The sequence below is a fragment of the Ixodes scapularis genome, unplaced genomic scaffold (genome assembly GCF_016920785.2).
Source record: "Ixodes scapularis isolate PalLabHiFi unplaced genomic scaffold, ASM1692078v2 PGA_scaffold13__105_contigs__length_92229423, whole genome shotgun sequence".
Classification (NCBI taxonomy): domain Eukaryota; kingdom Metazoa; phylum Arthropoda; class Arachnida; order Ixodida; family Ixodidae; genus Ixodes; species Ixodes scapularis.
In genome coordinates this window covers 89,588,255-89,607,927 of record NW_024609839.1, presented here as the reverse complement: position 1 = coordinate 89,607,927, position 19,673 = coordinate 89,588,255, and the positions used below count along the sequence as shown (strand labels likewise).

The 19,673-nt window shown below is 46.7% G+C and overlaps 1 protein-coding gene across 1 annotated transcript in view; it reads left to right on the top strand.

Moving 5' to 3' along the window:
* Positions 1 to 7,836: 7,836 nt before the first annotated feature.
* Positions 7,837 to 19,673, top strand: part of LOC120841883 (beta-alanine-activating enzyme-like) — a 59,748-nt gene continuing 47,911 nt past the window's right edge. The window contains exon 1 of the mRNA XM_042289709.1: positions 7,837 to 8,052. Coding sequence (XP_042145643.1) covers positions 7,837 to 8,052 — 216 coding nt within the window. The remainder of the gene's footprint in view (positions 8,053 to 19,673) is intronic.

The window sequence follows — 19,673 nt, the reverse complement described above, 5'->3', positions numbered from 1 at the left end:
CGCTATAACTGACCAGTCTACATTTGCAAGATGTTCGTAAAATCCGAGGTAATTTCCCTTTGAGTAGCAAAAAGATGACGGTCGCGGACACGCTGGACCACGGTTGTAAGACATCGTCCAAGTTACTTTAAAAGGAACATGCCAGGTGTCTATCGGAACCAGCGGAACGCTAGCTTCCTCGAGTCTGCACTCATTGTCATTTGTAATAAACAGGTCTAACAAATTGCCTTTGCAGTTCACCTAACTATTTTTCTTGAAAAGTTCGAAATAGTTTACTAGTTGGTACAGATCGTTTGCTTTCCGGCGCACCTCCGAGTTACTTGAGTTTACGATACCTGTGTTCGAGTCCATATCAAACAGGTTAAAACCGCCAGTAATGAAAACACGGTACTTTGTGAAGTCTATCATGTTTAAAGTATGGTTGATACTTGAACTAAAAGTGGTACAGGGTTGGGCAGTATCGCGAGACAAATGTATCGCGATAGTATTTCAGAAATAAATTTCGTATCTTTATTTCTGTATCGCGATACATTTTTTTCACCGGTATCTGTATCCTGTATCGGAATACATTTGGAATGTTTATTTGTATCGCGATACAATCGGGATGAAATGTATTTCGTTACATTTCTTGAGAAATATTCCCCCCCCCCCCCCCCCTCCGAGGAAAAAAAAAGAAACAAGTGCGAACGCTTTTTTTTTTTTTTACTTCTGAGGGCACATGAGTCAAGGAGGCGCTGGGGAATTGTTACCATACTGACCAAGGTTCCTTTTGATTCTGCAAACTATTTTTCTATGCGTCCTCTTCTCTCTTCTAAGAAGTGTCGCGTAATCTCGGGGACTCGAACCAGGTGGCGTGCCAGGAGTGGAGTCAGAGCATCTTCTGCCGCAGGTCTTTAGGTAGGGATTTCTTGAGTCATTGTTTGCTGGCATCCACTGCCCGCTGCTAACCGTCTCTCTCGCCTTAGCGTACAGAGTACACCCAGCCGTCAAAGCTGAGTCACATTCCGTTGCAGCACGAGCCTGGCGGTGGTTGACTTAAAATAGTACGAAGACTCACGCTGTGAAGTTCAACACATATTCGAATGCGGCTGCACCCATAACATTGCACGGCTCGAGGGTACGTCATCAGCCGACGTGAACGTGACCCGCTGCTCTAATGATCCGAAACCCAGAAGGAGGCGGCCTCGCTGTGCCATCCCAGACTACGTACTCCCGCGACTCGTTTCGAGACCGCTCTTTCTCGGAGAGCTCGCACCTGTGCCGGCAATATCAGCTCGCAATCCACGAGGTCTCTGTTTGGATGATGCTAGGCAAAACTTGAGGACTGCAATCCGTGCGTCGGTGGCGGAGGGTCCTGCAGAAAGGACCTTCACAACAGGGATGCTACCGTATCGTTTTTTTCAACCATAACAGAAGATAAGACATGTATTCCAAGATGCTTCAGGTCGTCCACTATTCTCAAATATTCCAAATGACACTGCATGCACGATATTCAACTAGGTAACCTAAAACGAAAGTACGTATTGTCTTTTCATACAGCAGCGTGGTAAAGTTTTATGTTCAAGGCCGCACCTACAGATAAAAAATACTAGTTCATTCCTCCGTGACATCATGGGATCAATGTTGACAGGATTCCCTCGTCAGACAGACAGGATGCCATGGAAGGGACCGCGGTCAGCCCTTGATGGAACGTTTTTTTGGGCCCATTGAAGACGCCTTGTCGTCCGAAACCACTCCTTTAAGGCAGAGTACCAAGCCCACAGGAAAGTAATTTCGGGATCGAAAACATCCACTTCAAACTTCAAGCTTCATCTCAGTTGGTGTCTCAAAAAATTATTGCACTATCAGTATTTCTGCATTTGTATTTCTGCCCTCCCTAAAATCTATTCCTGTATTTGTATTTCCAAATACTTTTTGCCTCTTTTTAAAATGTATTTCCGATACGTATCGCGATACATTTTTACAGATGTATCTTAGTATCAGTATTTTAGCTACTATTTTAATGTATCCCAGTATTTGTATTTCCAAATACATTTTTGAGTATTTCTGCCCAACCCTGAAGTGGTATAGTCGCATTGCGGAGGAAAATAATAATTTCCCAAGAGAATATTGGGGTGTCCGTTAATATTAATTTCGATCCACACGGACTCTTGGTAATTTTCTAAATCTGGTCTGCGAAAGATTTTAAATCGCTTTTGACCGCTATCAGCTCGCCTCCCCCGAGAATTTGTTGCAACTTTTGGAATCTCTGTCTCCACGGTAAACTACGTACTGGGATGGAAAATACTGGGCACTGGAAATATCCTCCCGCAGCCACGTCTCGGTAATACAGTATACGTCATACTCTGAAGCAAGGCAATTCTCCATAAATATCGCAGCCTTTCCACGTATGCTACGGACATTTTGGTAGTACAGTGATAAGTTGCGTGCACTATTCATCGCCATTGTCGGGCTGATTATTCGTTTGACCAAAACGCATACTGTCCCTTAGTGGACCGTAGAAAGATCGAAAAAGAAAGCCCTCGGGCCACAACTCTGGGCCGCTGACGACGTCCAGCTTATCATCGTCTACCGCAGTGTGGAAAGATGTATACGTGTCGAACTTACTTCGGCGCTTGGTGCACTCAAAAGAGGTTGCCTTCATAACTGAAACCAGAGGGGCTATGTTCGACAAATGTTTCGTTTCTCCTAAAAAAAACGGAAGTGACGAAAGTGACCATATTGCGTCTGACTGGTTAGAGGCTCAAACGACGAAAGTTCCCTCTGTCGTCATTTGAGCCTCTAGCCAATCAGACGCGATGTCGCCATTTCCGTCACTTCCGTTTCTTTTTAGGAGAAACGAAACATTTGTCGAACATAGCCATCGAACATCGGAAAGTGTTCACAAACACTTTCCGATGTTGTGTCCGGGTGAAGGCGAGTCACGAACAAAGACTTTCGGGGGCGAAGAGCGCTCGTAATGACCGAAGACTCGCATTTGCCAGCTCTCATTGAACTTTTCTTCCGCGAAACGACTGTGAAACCGTCGTCGGGTTCATCTGTCGTCGCTTGGTTGACATCGCTCCGCTGATTTTCCTTGACGTGGGGCGTCGCAGCTTTGAGGTTCACAGCTGTCCTCGACCGTTTCGTGACGATTCAATCTGTTGGACGGCGCTGGTTGTCCTATCCACTCTTGAAGGTTCCAGCACAACGCTGGCGAAAGTAGACGGCTGTGTTCCTTGAGGCACGTGGGAGGTTTTTTCCATCACAGCCCTCAGTTGGTTTACGGCGTCTAGCGCTTTGCCCGCGTCGGCTCCAAGTTCTTCGTTTTGTTCACGTAGCGCAGCGATCACTTGCCCCTGAGATGACACCGCCGCTGCTAGGGTGTCCACTTTTGCGAGTAGCAGTTCCATAATGCTGATAAGTTTGTTTTCCTTCTCAGCGTCGAAAACCCTCGATGTTTCATTGGCTCCGTCGGCTTCTTCCGAAGAGGGGGCCGTTTCGGTTATCGAATTTCGCCGTCGGGTGCAAGACTTGCATTTGTATTTACTTCGGCCGCTAGCCATGAGTAAGTCGTATTCGTCTGCGGTTACATTTATACATTTGCAATGAAACCGCTGGCCACAATCACCACAAAATTCAAGGAAATGCTGCCTACCGGAACGTTTCTTGGAGCAATCGGCACACACGTCCTTGTCCAGCGCCATCTTGGAATAGATGACCACCACAGGTTCCGACTGGTCATCTAACTACGATTTCGGGTGTGACTTTTTATTCGTCATATAAAAAGCGTGTGTTCCTTGCTCCCTCGGATCATTGAGACGGAAGCACTCGCCATCGATCACGGCTGGCATCGTAAAAGCGGCGCGGATTAAGCGATCACTCTTTCATCGGGCACGCCGATAGCAATGCCTTGCCATTTTACTACTTGCAAAGAAACATCAGCGGTCACTGAAGGCTGCTATAAATGGAGAGGCTTAGTAGATCGTTCCTATGACTCCGATAAACAACCCCATATTCCGCCGCCGCCTTTCCGCACATATCTTGTCGCTGTCGGGTATAGTTATTGGGAGTATCGGAGGTATTGGAATCATCTACTAAAACCATCTTATATCTCTCATAAACAATACTTGCGTGGTATTGCCAAACGGGATAAGACCGAACAAAACGTCTTGTGTAACTACATCCGCTTCCTACGGTCGTCATCCCTACGATCCTGTTTTACCGTACACGGCCATGTCTCCGACTCTCCGCAAAAGATCTGTAGTTTTTTGCCGTCATCGAACAAGTGTCATCGAACATGTTGACATGATCCCAAACTACACCCATCCCTACTCTTTACCCTTCCCCTCTCTTATCATACCCAGCATCATTATATTGTCACGAATGACAATTGATGAGGCGATGATAGCCGAAGAAACTAAACGTTTAATGAAGCAAACTTGAGCCCCCCCACCCCCCCCCCCAAAAAAAAAAAAAGGAACAGAGGAAAAAGCAGAGCGCCGCGGTCGTCGATGTCGGCGAAAGCGCAGGATCCAGCGCTGGGGCGAGACTGACTTCGGCTTGCCACGCGGAGCGCCTTTTGTAGCCGCGTGGGTTTCCGGAACATTCGGCCTGGAACGTTCGGCGCGTAGAACATTCGGGCCGCGAAGTAGCCAAGAGGATTCTCAAATTTACCAGAAAACTAAATTCCTACAATATTTAAATAAAAGGCGCGTCGCTCCCAGGAATCGAACCCTGACTTTTCGCGTGGGAGGCAGGCAGAATACCCGTTAGGCCACGCGCGCGCTTCCTACTTGGCCAGCTGCGCGCGCGGCAATATCAGTTTTGTTCTAGGGTGGGTTTCTTCGGACTTGCAGCACACACGGCATCAGGCTAACAGGCGCTCTGGCATGAGGGGTCTTACCTATCTGCTTTGCCTGGCACGCTGCCGTGTGCGCACTTGTGATGAGCCAATAAATTACTTAATCACGTAACCAGTGCCTGATTTTTCCGCTTGGGCGACGCCGTTTGAAATAAAGCAATAAGTGCTCATCCCTCTCCTTTTCCTCCCTACATGCTGTACTACATTTGCCCTGATATTTCGCTCTGTAACGTTCAGCTTGCAACACATCGTCCTCGCCTCAAACAACGAGCTTCTCATAAAATTGCCATATATACCTGATCTAGCAATACTTACCTTACATCTTTTATAAGTCTAGAGATCCGTTTAAGTCGGCATCACCACCTCTCATATTTCCCTCTCTTCTGCTCTAACGCTCTTCTTAAATGAACGGTGGAAGAAAAAATATGATTTATAAAAGCATGAATATGAAACACGAATTTTTTTTAATATCTTTTTTTATACGAACAAAATTTTTTTCACGCAGTATTTACACCGTTAGGCGCAATTTCGGTGCTCGAGGAGGATGTCACAGACCGCTAAGCCCCGTACCGTGCTTACAAGGTACTTACATCTCTCATCGGCTGAGGAGACACAGGCTGTAAATAGGCATCTCTGTGCCGTAATAGTATTTTAATCGCAATCTTTCATGTTTAATAAGCAAAAAATGAAGATAAAGTCACAATTTCTTTCCAAATATATTCTGAGATTGCTTCTCCCGCTTTGGTGTGAAACATTACTTAACATCACTAGTAGAATCAACGTTGCGTTACGGTATCACTGTATATGGTCATTGTTCTCGTTCTAAAATGACTGCGATAGATCGGGTATTAAAACAGATTGTGAACCATATCACCTATGGAACTGGGTACGAAACATTAGAAATGGAGGAAAAGGTGGCAAAGCTGGGTATTTTATTTTTTGAAAAATTTCATATCTTTGCTACAATCACGCAAAACTTTTTTAATAAGACTTTTAAGAATAAAGTGGCCAAAACCAGAGTCTTAAGACATACAGAAAGATATGTTGTCCCGAAAGTATACACCCACTACGGAAAAAGAACAAGAAATCATTATATTCCAACAATATTTAATAGACTTCCTCAATTTTTAATAGCTATGACATCCTTAAAAAAAATAAAATTCAAACTTAAAACCTGGTGTCATTCTTTAATGAATTAATTGTAATATGTCTAACTGCATAACTTCTAAGTGCCTTTTTTCTGTTGTGCAATTTGATTCCGATTTCCTCATGTCGATGCGTTCCGTCGTTTGCCTGGCCCCACACACAAGCACACCCCTGCTTTTGTGGGCCAGATCACTGTTTTTGTATATATTTCCTGTGAATAAATATTACTATTACTATTACTATTAACAAACACGGCTCCCGGCGTCTGCAGAGTGATAAATGAGCGTGGCTCGTTGACTTCGTCAATTTCTATAAGTGCGGGCGGTTTTGAGTTCACAAAGGGCGCTTAGAGGAGAATTTTCTCAACCGAAGTAGTTTGCAAAAAACAACTGCCCCAAGTACGCGCTTTCGGGACTGGCCTGCGCCTAGCGTCCCAGATCAGTTTTTCAGACCGTTCTGGCTTGATATCTTTCTTTGCGCGTGTTGATGCTGAATGAAGATGTTGGTTCCCGCAAAAGCGGCCCCGCTGCTCTTTGAATTGTGCAACCGTCGGTATGTCGACCATGGTTTCAATATTAAGAAGGCTCCTACATAGGTAAGAATTTGCGAGCCATTCGGTTGGAGTCAATCGGGCGTTCGGCTCGCATCACTTATGTCTGTTTATGTTCCTGTCATTACGCCTCGACGACAAGCTTTAAAGTTCTCCAGTGCACCTGGGCCACAAAAGTAAACATTTTTACGTCGGGATTGAACTGCGCGTCATTACGCTCAGCCACGTTGGTCGCGGATGCCACGTGAAAAAAGAGTAACAAGAACAGTAAAGCTGCAAGGACATGTTTATTTTATTGAGTTATTTAGTCCTCACGGCCGCTTATTGTCGCACATCGATAGACGCTGACAGACGCGTGTGTTGGACCGTGGTTCGTGCACGAAGGAAAGCTAGAACGCCGCTCCCATGGTCGTCTCTTCTGAGCGTCGCAGAAGGTTTTAGACGGCGGATGAATAGCAGGCGGACAAGGCGAAAATGGACACCGACGTGCAGCTTACGTGTCTGCGTCTCACGGCATTGCAGACGACGATAGACGGTGGTGAAATAGCAGGCGATGCCGCTGGCTGCTGCTCGTCTGCTCCCACGACTAGCAGGCAGTGGTAGACCTCCAGACTAGACGCACCTGATGACGCGAAAGGGAGACACTACGCTTCTTAACCTGCTCGGTCGAGCAGCCAAGCCAGTCCCATACTAATGGGCTTGTTCGCCGTTGTACTTTGTATCAACGCCCTTCATGTACAAATAGCTAGAAAGAATTCATGCCCGTCGTTCAATGTTTATTTTTTTTAGTCTCTCCAAATTATTTCTTACCACTAGCTACCCTGCCCTTAAACGACAAAAATCCCATATCACCTTGTATCCCGACATTTGATGTTCTACTATGCGCTACCAACATCAGCCTGCCCATAATGCGTTGCTTTAGTTCTAATATTGCTTGGATATCAAATCTCAAACACACGACCGCATTTTTGTAAGCCAAACCGGCACCATACCTCCCTTCCAAACTTCCTTCACCACTTCATACTAGTTATAATTTTACGGAGCTCTATTGTTATAATACATTTCGTGTCCGGCATGGCGGCACCAATAACTGCAGCTCGGTTAGTCCGTATGCGCTAAGAACTAAAAAAAAGTGCGCTCCGCAGTCTCTTGCGCGCACGTCTCGTCGTGACCACCAATCCATAAGCATGATCTAATATACGTAGTTGTCTCATGGAAACCTGCCTCGTTCATCACCAACGCCAGTACTCAACAACTGGCGACGAAGATTGGACCAAGAAGCCATCCTGCGTCGGCCATGACGGCAAGTGTTTCCCAAATTCAGCCTCTGTTCAAGCTGTCGAACAGTGCTGACGCTGCAGTGACCTCTGTCATGCCAGGAGACGAGACAGCGGTGACGTATTTCGCCAGGCGAAGGGGCCAGCTGGAACCGTTCGACGTGTCCGCTAGCGACTCTGCTTCGTATGAAAAGAGGTTAACTTTGTTCTTGATCGTGATCGTCAACCGAGTTCAGGTGAGCGACAAGGTTCATGCTTTCCTCAATATAATCGGGCCGAAGACTTGCGGGCTACTGAAGTCTTTAACGGCCCCAGAGCTGCCTTCGACTAAGAGCTTCGAGATCCTAACAAATATCTTGAACGACCAATTGTGTCCGAAGCCGTTCATCATCGGTGAGCGAGCGAAGTTCCATCGACGTGCAGAGCGTGAGTGCGAGTGAAGATCCGACTACGTCGTTGAGCTTCGGAACCTGTCGAAGACGTGCGATTTTTGAACCGCATTGAACGAGTCACTTCGGGATAGCTTCGTGTGAAGAATGTTGAAAGAGGACATTCAGCGCGGGTTGTCTACAGCAGATATCTTCGCAGGGTCAGGCCGTGCACCTTCACTACTAACGACATGGCCTAGAAACTTCAGTTGAGCAAAGGCGAACCGGCACTTTGTCGGTTTGAGTGTCAGGCCGGCGTTCTTGGCTTGAAGCACGGCCCGAAGTCGCCTCAAGTGTTCGTCAAAGTCGCTTTGCAATACCACGACGTAGTCGAGGTAGACGAGACAGCTTTGCTATTCAAGGCCTGCCAGCACGGTATTTATAACGCACTGAAGTGTTGCCGCTGCTGCGAATAGTCCGAAGAGCATTATTACAAATTCGTACAGTCCGTCCGACGTTACGACGGCTGTCTTCTCGCGATCTCGTTCGTCGACTTCCATCTGCCGGTCTCTCTTCAAGTTCATTGACGAAAAATGTCGGGCGTGGCGCGGCAGATCTAGGGCGACGTCGATTCGGGGAAGCGGGTAGACATCTTTATTCGTCACAGCATTTAGTCGACGGTAGTCCACGCAGAACCGCATTGTTCCGTCTCTCTTCTTTAGAAGGACAACTGGGGACGCCCATGAACTACTTAAAGGTTGGATAATGTCGTCGCCGAGCATCTCGTGGTCCTGTTCTTGTATCACCTCCCTTTCTTTTAAAGAGACCCGGTACGGCGACTGGTGATTATGCAGTGCGTCATTGTTAGTAACGACGCCATGCTTTGCTACCGTCATTTGTCGCACCCTTGATGACGTCGCGAAGCACTCGGTGAACTCGCTGAGAAGTTCAACTGCCCGTCGCCGTTCTGAATCGGGCAGCTCGAGGTCGACGTCGAGCTGCGAAGGCGCGGGCTGTTGGACTGTGACGGCGAAGGTTCCTCGGAGATTGCGGTAATGGCGGTTGACGCTTTAAGTTGCTCGACGTAACCCACGGCGGTACCCTTCGTTAGGTGCTGCGGCTCCTGTCGAACTTTCGTCATAAGAACAGTTGCACGTCCTTCTTAAAAACCCGCAATGCCTCGTTCAACGCCAAGTCGACTTCTTTAGGAGGAGTTGAACGCTGCCCTCCAGAAGAACTTCTCCGCAGGTGGCTGGATCGGTCACGACGGGCACAAGAACACTCGACCACGGCGGCAGGTTCGCGTGATCATCAATGACTTGGACGGCAGCTGGCGTCATTTTGGATCCCTCCGGAGGTAGGACGGGCTTTCGCAGCGTCAGGATGTTTGCTCCAGGGTCGATCACGGCACCATATTCACACAGGAAGTCCATGCCAAGGATGCCGTCTCTCGTACAGTCCTGAAAGACGACGAACTTGACTGGACAGGTCTCCCCGTGAATTTCGACGCGAGCAGTGCACCTTTCAACAGGCGTGATGAGGTGTCCTCTGGAGGTTCCTACCTGAGGTCCGTCACATGGCGTCGTCACTTTCCGTAGTCGTTGAGAGAATGTCCCACTTAATACGGAGTAATCCGCACCGGTGTCCACGAGTGCCGATGCGTCGAGGCTCGCCGTACCTTGGGCTTGGGTCGGTCGGCTGAAAACATCGGAGCCCAAACTGGCAATAGTAGCAACGGCGATAGACATGGCCAGCCTCACCACAGTGGAAGCACATTGGGGCGCAGGTCTGCAGCACTCCACACATCGATCTTTTGAAGCCCTCGTTGCTCCTCGTGAGGAGTGTACTGTGGCGAAGTGGCCTCTTGTCGGGGTGCCCCGGAGTGCTACCTAGAAGACGAGTGACGAGGTACGGCTGCACAGCCTAGGGCCGGTGGTTCTGGAGCCACGTTGACCTGAACCTCCGGCGGGAGCGCTTTGTAAACCTCTTCCCTGAGAATTTCGGCGATTGAGGGCGAAGCTGGGATCGCGGCAGCAGGTAGGAGTTTCTTTAGCTTTTCCCGGACGACGTCCCGGATGATCTCGCGGATGTCCGGGGTCTGGCAGCTGGAGGGCGAGAGGGCAGCGACGGCGGGAAGTCGCTGGTTGTGGGAGGCGCGCGCTTGTAGGGCACGCTTGATGTTCGTTGCCTCAGTGACGAAGGCTTCGACGGTTCTTGCCGGGTTACGCACGAGGCCCCCAAAAATATCATTCTTCACCCCGTGCATAAGAATTCGTAGCTTCTTTTCGTCCATTGCGTGTGGGTCGGTACGGATGCTCAGGAGTAACACATCTTCAACGTAGCTCGTGACGATTTAACACGGGCCTCTCCCTCCTTAGCGAAAAAGAGCGTAATAAAAGTATACTTGACATATTTCTAGTATACTATAAGGCAGGGAGTGTAATAGAATAATACAAACAGTAGAGTATATAGCTTGCGGGAGTCTTTCCATGATCCAAGTATAAATGCCAAGTATGTATAGATCGTAATTAATAGGAAACTATTATTTCCCTCCACTTTTTGATGACGTTGCGTTTATTGACCATTTTGAGACCCTCTGTAATACTGTTGACTTTTCTAAATACAAAGTACAAATATATGGAGATTTTAACCTTCCTGGTCTTGATTGGTCGACTGGAGCGGTATCGCATATAAATAGTGTTACTTCTAGAAAAGAGGAATGGTTACTTTCTTTTTCAAATTTCTGTGGGTTTACGCAGTTTAACTTTTGCAAAAATACTGCTGATAACGTGCTTGATTTATGCTTATCAAATGCACCCATAGAGTATCTTGTTTCGGCTGTTATACCTTTGGTGCCTGTCGATGCATATCATCCTCCTTTTGTAGTTCAGTTTTGTTTGTCATGTAGGCCCCGTGCAAATCATCAGTTGTTGTCGTTTTGTTACCGAAATGGAGACTATGGCGGTTTCTACGATAGTCTTGTTCAGCATAATTGGTCTGATGTTTTATCGGATCAAAATGCTGAATCAGCCACTACAAAATTGACAACGGTAGTGTCTACTGCGATGAGCGTTTTTATTCCGAAACAGCAAGCACATAAACCTAAGTATCCCAGCTGGTTCTCTAGAGAGCTAAAACGCCTCTTTCGTAACAAGTCTCACTGTAATCGAATGTATAAGAAAACAGGGCTAACCGTCTGGTACGATAAATTCAGTGTTTACCGTGCTTTGGTGAAAAAAAGTCTACAAAAAGGATAAGCTACTGCACTCGTCGAATGTTGAAAAGAGCTTAACCAGAGAAAACCTCGGACATTCTGGCGCTATGCTAAAAACCACCCTGCGCGACAATGCACAAAACTTATGCTTACGTGAATCAACTGGCTATTTTTCCTCGCCAATTGACATAGCTAATCGTTTTTCTGATTACTTTAGTCGCTGCTATTCTAGTTTTAGAACTGCCGGTGGCATCAGACAATATTAACAACACAGACTTTTTATCTGCTTTTACTGTCGATGTCTCAGAAGTTCTTGAGGCGATAAAAAAATTAAAACCTAAGTTCTCAACGGGAATTGACGGTATACCCAATTTTATTATTAAGGCTTGTTCCGATATATTTGCTCTCATTTTGGAACATATATTTAACCTATCTCTCATGAAGGGAGGGTACTTTCCCTAGTTTGTGGAAGTCTTTTATAGTTGTGCCCATATTCAAAGCTGGTGATCCGTCATTAGTTAGTAACTATCGTCCCGTTTCGTTATTGTGCGGTTTTGCGAAGGTTTTCGAAATGGTTATGCATAACCGGATCTCAAATTACCTCAGTCAAAAAATTAGTCCTTTTCAGCATGTTTTTTTTTAAAGGGAAAGTCCGTTGAAACAAATTTGTGCTCTTTTCTAGATTTCTCTGTGCCGATAGTCACAAACCGAGGCCAAATTGATGCCGTGTATTTTGACACGTCGAAGGCTTTCGACCGTGTAGATCATACTTTACTCCTCTGCAAACTTTCTTTTTATGGCATGTGCCCAAAGCTTTGTGAATGGTTCAGGAGCTACCTGAATTTACGCAGTAATACTGTTCGTGTTGGCAACTCTGTTTCGAAGTGTTTTACATCAACTTCTGGTGTACCCCAAGGTTCGAACTTGGAACCACTGTTGTTTATTTTGTTTGTAAACGATATAGTATCATGCGTCAATCATTCAAACGTCCTTCTTTTTGCTGACGACATAAAACTCTTTTTAAATATTAAAGACCATACTGATTGTACTCTATTGCAAACTGATATTGGTGCAATTTCAAAGTGGTGTGAAAAAAATGCTATGTCGCTAAATCCTGAAAAAACTAAAGTGATTTCTTTATCGAGAAAGCGGGACGTTTTCTTTTACCCTTATGTGCTCGAGGGGAATGTGATTGATCGTGTATCTCTGGTAAGAGACCTTGGCGTGTATATTGATAGTACTCTATCATTCACTGCGCACGTTTCTAAGATCGTTGGATCAGCGATAAGAAAGTTGGGAATGATCACACGTTTATCGAGTTCTTTTACTTCACCATTATCTGTAGTGCGTTTATTTTGTAGCCTTGTACGCTCAGGACTTGAATTTGGTTCGATTAGTTGGAATTCAGTATCTTTACCACAAGTTGCAATCATTAAGCGTGTGCAGAAGAGGTTTATGCGAATTATTGATGACCGATACATTGGTCGGAAACGGTTTTTTAGTTACGATTTGTTGCTGTCTTTATTTAGCCTCGAAAGGCTATCAACGAGGTAGTGCATGGTACTGTTAATACTGAAAATTTACTCATGAATTTAGACTTTCATGTGCCATTCAGAGCTAGTCGCCATTTTTTAACATTTTATCCTACTAGAATTTGTGAATCGTCGCCATTGTGTCGTATGCAGTCTGCCTATAATGTTTTATGCGATTGTGATGTTGATATTTTTCTTGATTTTGTTAGTCTTAAGTCGGCCTTAAAAAAGTATATTTTATCCAACCAAAAATTAATGTAAGCTTGTATTGGCTCTGTAAACTTGTATTTGTGTCCTTACAAATGTCTGTGTAATTTTGTGCATGTTTGTATGTTTAATAGTGTTGGTGTAAACACGAAATGACAGTGCACCACACAAAAGGCGTTACAGCTGTTTATGGGCACTAAAGAAAAATAAAACATTATTATTATAATAAAACATTATTCTATAACTACTAGCCTACTCCAAGTACGCTCTAAGCAACCGCTGACACTTCAAGTATAATTTAGGCGCGTCATTAGTATTGTTTAGGATTATAGAAGTACCGCACTCCCGGTAAACAAGTTAAGTTCCGCACAAGGCTGGCGTTCGACTAATTTTGACTAAGTCCTGGCAAATTTTTAGCGTATCAAACGGGTTTAAGTGGAACGCTTTTTTTTTATCTATAATTGATTTTTTTTGTTAGATGAAACACGTGCATTTAAGGCAGGCTGATCACCTGTTCCGCCTAAATTGGTTCCAGTTACTAAAAACTTCTTCCACTTAAACTATTCGCAATATCTTTCAAAATTAATTTGCGACTTTGTTTTACTTATGTGGTGAGTTGTGGAGAAACACACCAGAAAAGAGGGAAGTGTTCGTCTGCTGCGGCCAACCGCACAAAATACAGCACTTTTTTTTTTTTTTTTTTTTACGTTTTTCCGCGGCGTGCGTTGCCGGCCGTCTGGGCCGATCCAACTCTGTGAACAGCGTTTTCCTTTTCTTTTTTTTTTTTACTTGGGCATTTTTACCCGTGATCTGACACGTGACGCGACCGGGGTGTGGAAACCGAAAACAACTCTGTAACTGATTTCGGCAACCAGTCTTGAAGAAGGCCTGTCTCAGGCCGAAACGAAGACCAACTTTACCAATAATATGCTTTAAAAACTCCAACAACCATCTCAGGTGCGTTTTCTTCCATACATATATATATATTGTTACATAGATGAAGAAAAAGAGCGCGCCAGAGAAATGGCTAGGGCGCGCGACAGCTCGAGCTGCGCCCGGCAGTTCCAAATAAAAGCCGACCGCCCAACGAGGTAGAGGGGCTTAGAGTGATAAACCGGAAGTTCGGAAGTGGCACCCCCCCCGGTTGCCGCCATACTTTACACAAATGTGACCACTCGTCACGTGACCTCCCAAGAGCCGTGACGTCACAGGTAAGATGGCAGCGCCAAGAGCTGGCGGATGCGAGTTTGTTCGGTGCGCGGTAGCCGTGATGTGCAGCTGCTTTCCGACGACTTCGGGCTTCTTCGTGCTCGCTGACGCAGGTATAATGTGAAAATATGAAGGAATGAGACTTTATACCGTTTTTTGCGCAAGATCGCTCTGGATCATCTGGATATTAACGCCTGTGAGACAGCATCAGCTCTGTATCGCCGTACCGGTGCTCGGATTCCGGGATGTGTCCGAGGACCGATAGAACTTTGAGTGCTTTTAACATGAAATTTTCGCATTCTCTTAGCTTTGTTTGAACGTTGAAATATCTGAGAATCTACGCGAAATGTATACGTCGCGTTAGGGCCTAAGGGAAGTTGTTTCAGCCCTCCGTCACCGAACAACCATAGCAACTTTTAGCGAGGAAGCTCCTGCGATTCTTTTGTGCTAATCCACGATTCTACATTCGATCGCTTTTCTTCCTTTTATTTTTTTTTTGTGTGTGTGAGTGCGAAGTGCACCCTTATTTTCAGCTACGAGGATGGCGTTTTATTGAGTACGGGGAAGAATAAATCGTTGGAGGCACCTGCTTCAAAGCTATTCGGCTTGCTATAAGAACAAGTGTTTTGGTGCATGCATAGATTAACTGCGCATTTTTTCTGTTTTGTAGGATTTATTGCAGCTATACTCTTTTCCATCAAGAGTGCATTGTATTAGTCGGTCAATTATTTAATTGTTCTAATTACCTGCATAAGATGATTCACATTTGTGTTCATCCCTTGCCTGGCGAGCAGTCTTGTTGAAAAATGTTGACTACCATTCCTTTCGGTCTCTTCAATAGACTCTTTTTAAAAGTGTGGGCTGTCTATACTTCGCATCACCGTAACTTAGAAAAGGCCAACCGCCACAGCCTCCTCGAGCCAATCAGAGAGACGGAGCGAAGGTGTGTGACAAATCTGTGCAGACGAGCACTCTGGTGATATGTTGTCATGTGCCTCTCTCCAATGTGTGTATTGACTCACCGAGACCTTTGCCGTCTGCCAAATTCTGATGAAACAAATTACAGTAGCTACTACTGTAATTACCCCAGGCTTTCAGACTTTGGGCATTTGTTCGACAAGAATGTTATCATGTCGTATTACACCTGAGACTGCGGTGGAGGAAATTTTGAGACGTTCTCTGTGTCTGTTCCTTCTACTGAAAGTTCTTCCGATTCTTCCACCGCAGTCTCGGGTGTAATACGACATGATTAGCTACCACCAGCTCGCCTGCACTCTCACAGTCTTTTCACTAAAAATGTTATGTCTGCCATCCCTGTGAATTCGGCTCAGCACCTATTGGACTCGAATGCTGCATTAGCGTTCGACGTGAACTGGGGCCCATTGGTGTGCTTTACGCCGAAAAAAATTGTGACAGTTGTGTTGCTTGATAAGGTTCTGCAAAGGGTCTATTGTGTCATACATATAGGAAGTGTCATGCTATATAACAATGCATCAACACATACTATTAAACTATATGCTCAGAGGTGTGTTTGTTTTTCCAATTAACAAGTTACAGCAGTGTGCTTTAATGCTATTATCATGTGTGTATTTTAAGTATCCTCTCTGCAATGTCTACGAAGGCCCCTGGAAGGAATAAATTAATAAATAACATTTTCACATCACTGGAGTTGGTTTTCGGATGCACCAGATGTTCAGGAAAGGTTGAACTAGTGCAGCCCCTTGCAAGAAGTCTGCCAGTTTGGTATGACCCCTTAATTAATATTGAAGGGTCAGAGATGAGAGTGTCCTCGCAAGGTCCAGAGCGTGCAGTGGACACAATTCTCGGTGTGTAGACTCTCAAGGCATGAAGGCAAGCGGAAATATGTTTATCTGGTTAGTGCATCAAATATGTTTATTTCCACTTGATTACATAATTATTGATTCTTAGGAAATGGTTCCATAATGAGTTCTCTCTGCGACAGTCTCGTGTCAGCCGTTTAGTCGTAGTACCTGTGGACCTTGTTGTCGGATGACGCTCCTGGTACGTCGGTGTTCACTTTGGTCGAGTGGCAACTTTGACCGACTGATGCTGTCTTGTAATCAGACGTCATGTGCGGCCACTGACGTCTGATGCACTGAAGCTACAGGGCTGGCTTCTAATCCGAAAATTTTCCTGGTAGTTTTCGGCATGAATGCAGCAAGCTCGGGCATGTATTGCTTACGTGGCTGCGCCTTTTGCTGTACCGTTGACTTGATAGCTGGCAACAATTTTTGTTTGCTATCCAAGTCTGGTGATGCTTGCAGTTCACTTTTGAGAGCAACCAACCATTCTATTCCTTCAAGTCACTCAGAGGCATTCTCCCTCAAAGTTGGAAATTGTGTGCTTCGTGGAGTGGACACAGAAAATTGGTGTCAGCAAATTTTTAGGTATTGTCCTTGGACGACAACCGACACCAAATCCACTGTCACTGCATCGCCGCTCACCTGCTTTGTCGTGCTTACCTCTTGTTGAGGTGATGGACATGAGGAGCTTCGGGGTAATCAGGGATTCAGAATCTTCGATTCAGCACCTTCGGCATCAGGGACAAAGGTCGCCGAAGGTAATCCTTAATCTCCCGTGGTCGCTCCTCGAGACGTGATCGAGGGTCATTTGGCACGAACCCTCGCAGACCAATTCATTAATACGGGCTGCATTGGTAGACATGGTCGGCTTCATGCAGTGGTAGCAAAGTGGTTTTCGGTCGCACATTCGCATCACCTAAGTTTTCCTCGGTGTACATTGTTGAGCACAGACCTACACACGATGTCGGGAATGCTTCGGCATTAGAGTGTCTCACTGAATTGGCATTGAATACTAAGGGGCAGCCGGTGGCGGTCGTCGTGCCATTGTGGCGTAAGTTGCCCTTGGTTTGTCAGATGCCGCTTCGCTCGCAGAAGTCTCGGTTGAAATACCTGTCAAACTTGTTCCGAAACACTCTCAGCAATCAAAATAAAAGCCGGGCGACTGATGGCAGGAAGTAGCTTCCTGATCTCCTCCCAGACAACGTCGTGGATGATGTCGTGGATGCCTGGGAGGCTGGCGTCGAAGTAGTAGCTGGACAACTCGAGTGTCGAGACGCCGGGAAGTTATTCATAGTGGCAGGCTCGGGCATGCAGTGCACATTCCATGTTGGAAGCCTTGGTGATATGAACACTTCGACTGTTGTTGGGGGTTGCGGACAAGGCTGCCGAAGGTGTTGTCCCTCACGTGAGGGGCATGGAATCTTAGGTTCTTGTCTTCTGAAGCATCAACGTCGGCGTGGGCGTGGGCGCTCGATCAAGCGCAAAACATCCTCCACGAGTGCGGTGGCGCTCTCGTTGGGGCCGTGTCCTGGACAGAATCAAGAATGCGGCTCTCTCTCGTTGATGTTGGCTGACGAATGTGCGCTTCAGCTCGATCTTGCAAACTTCCCATGACGTTAAGGAGGATCCATGGTTCTCAGACCAGCGCCGGCAGTTTCCTCCACGAGAAGTATAGGTTCTGCAGGAGCTGGTTGTCTGTCCACCCAATGTGGCGGGCGACACTGTCATATTGTTCAATCCAGTCCTTGACGTCTTCATACAGCTTGCGTGAAAAAGCGTCGGAGTGTGATTAGCGACGGGCATGCAAACAATGGTGGGAGGGGACACGGTTTGCTGCTACAGGTTTGTCATTGTTGGCTTAGTCAGCTTCGGATTTTCTGACAGGAGACCGAGTTCCGGTGGTTTTTCCTGGTAGCAGCAACTGGCTCGGATTTCAGGTGCTTCGTGGTGTATTTCCGAAATTACTCATTGTGGTATTCGGTCGTCTTGCGGTTGTTCTGCCAGGCTCGGGTCAGGACTTTGCCTACGGCTCGACAGGGGTATAAGACGCAGAATAGTCCGCCAGCCGTGTCCCATTATCGGGTAACTCGGCTGAAGAGCCGCCGGGTTCACACAGAGTGAAGGGCTACGGGTAAAGTGCCCAGCACCTCCACCTGAACACACGATTACAGCTGAGCATGACCTGCAGTGTCCCAGAATAGTGAATATTGATAGAAGATAGGACTGGAACAAGGATCCGTGACAGTATAACAAAACTAGCAGAAGAGAATCTATCCTGACCACTGAAGAAGCTGCATTGCTTTAGTGGCATTCTGTCCGAATAAATCCTCTCCTTCGGGGTTTGGCGACTGCCGTGGACGAACTCAACTGAAATGGATGTGGGACCTTTCTGGTAATGAGCCACTGCAGACTGTTGCCACAAAGCGGCGTGAGCTGGGTACGTAACACGCTCGATGAAATGTCCGGGCAGCTTGCAATTCGCGTAACGAGTGTGGATGAAACGTTTGTGTTGACGAAACGTGCGACAGACCGGCGGGATCAATGCCAACTGCAACACCTGTGCTCCGTGAAAGTGCACGTCTACGCCGGAGCAATTTCGGAAGCAGCACAGCATCACCTAAAGCATGGCACAGGAACTACCAGCTTGAAGGCAGCTCTTCGGTGCGCCGCACACCTGTGCTCCGTGAAAGTGCACTTCTACGCCGGAACAATTTGTAAGCAGCACAGCATCATTCAGCACGGCACGGGAACTACCAGCTTCAAGGCAGCCTTCCGGTGCGCCGCACAACCGAAGTGAGCCCTCGGTCATTTGATCGAAGCTGCACCACGATTGCACACCGCCAAGCACGACTCACGCACGTTCCGTCGCTAAACTGTGTATCCAAATATATTGCACACGCTTCACTGCAAACCTCGAAGATTCCGATGGTCAACGAGAGCACAGAAACGTCGCCTTAAATTTTATCCTAGCGGTATCCGAATCAATCCGAGGTCCGAGCAACGTAGGTCAGATTGTCTCTTCCGTGGCAATATCCCGGTCGGTCACCAGCGAAATGCACACCGTTTCTCCGTATTTTCACGTTATACCTACGTCAAACACCACGCTGAACTCTGAACTCGCTTTCGACCGGCCTCATATGACGGCTTCCGCGTCTCAAATCAACTCGCCGAGACGAACGACAACCAACAAAGCATCCGACAAGCTCCGGCCCAGCTGCGGCCAGCCGCTGCATGGGCGCTGCCATCTTTCCTGTGACGTCATGTATTTGGTTTGGTCATGTGACGTGTGGTCAAATTTGCGTACAATGGCAGCCTCCTTATGGGGGTCACTTTCCAGTCCAGACCGGAACCCCGGTTTATCGCTCTAAGCCCCTCTACCTCGTTGCGACCGCCAGAGACTGACAACTCCTTCAAAGCGCTCGTCCTGTTCGCCTTCCTTTTTTGTCATCGTCTTTGTTAGCGCTTTTAAATTTTATATCATGAACCAACTCGCCCGCTTCGCCA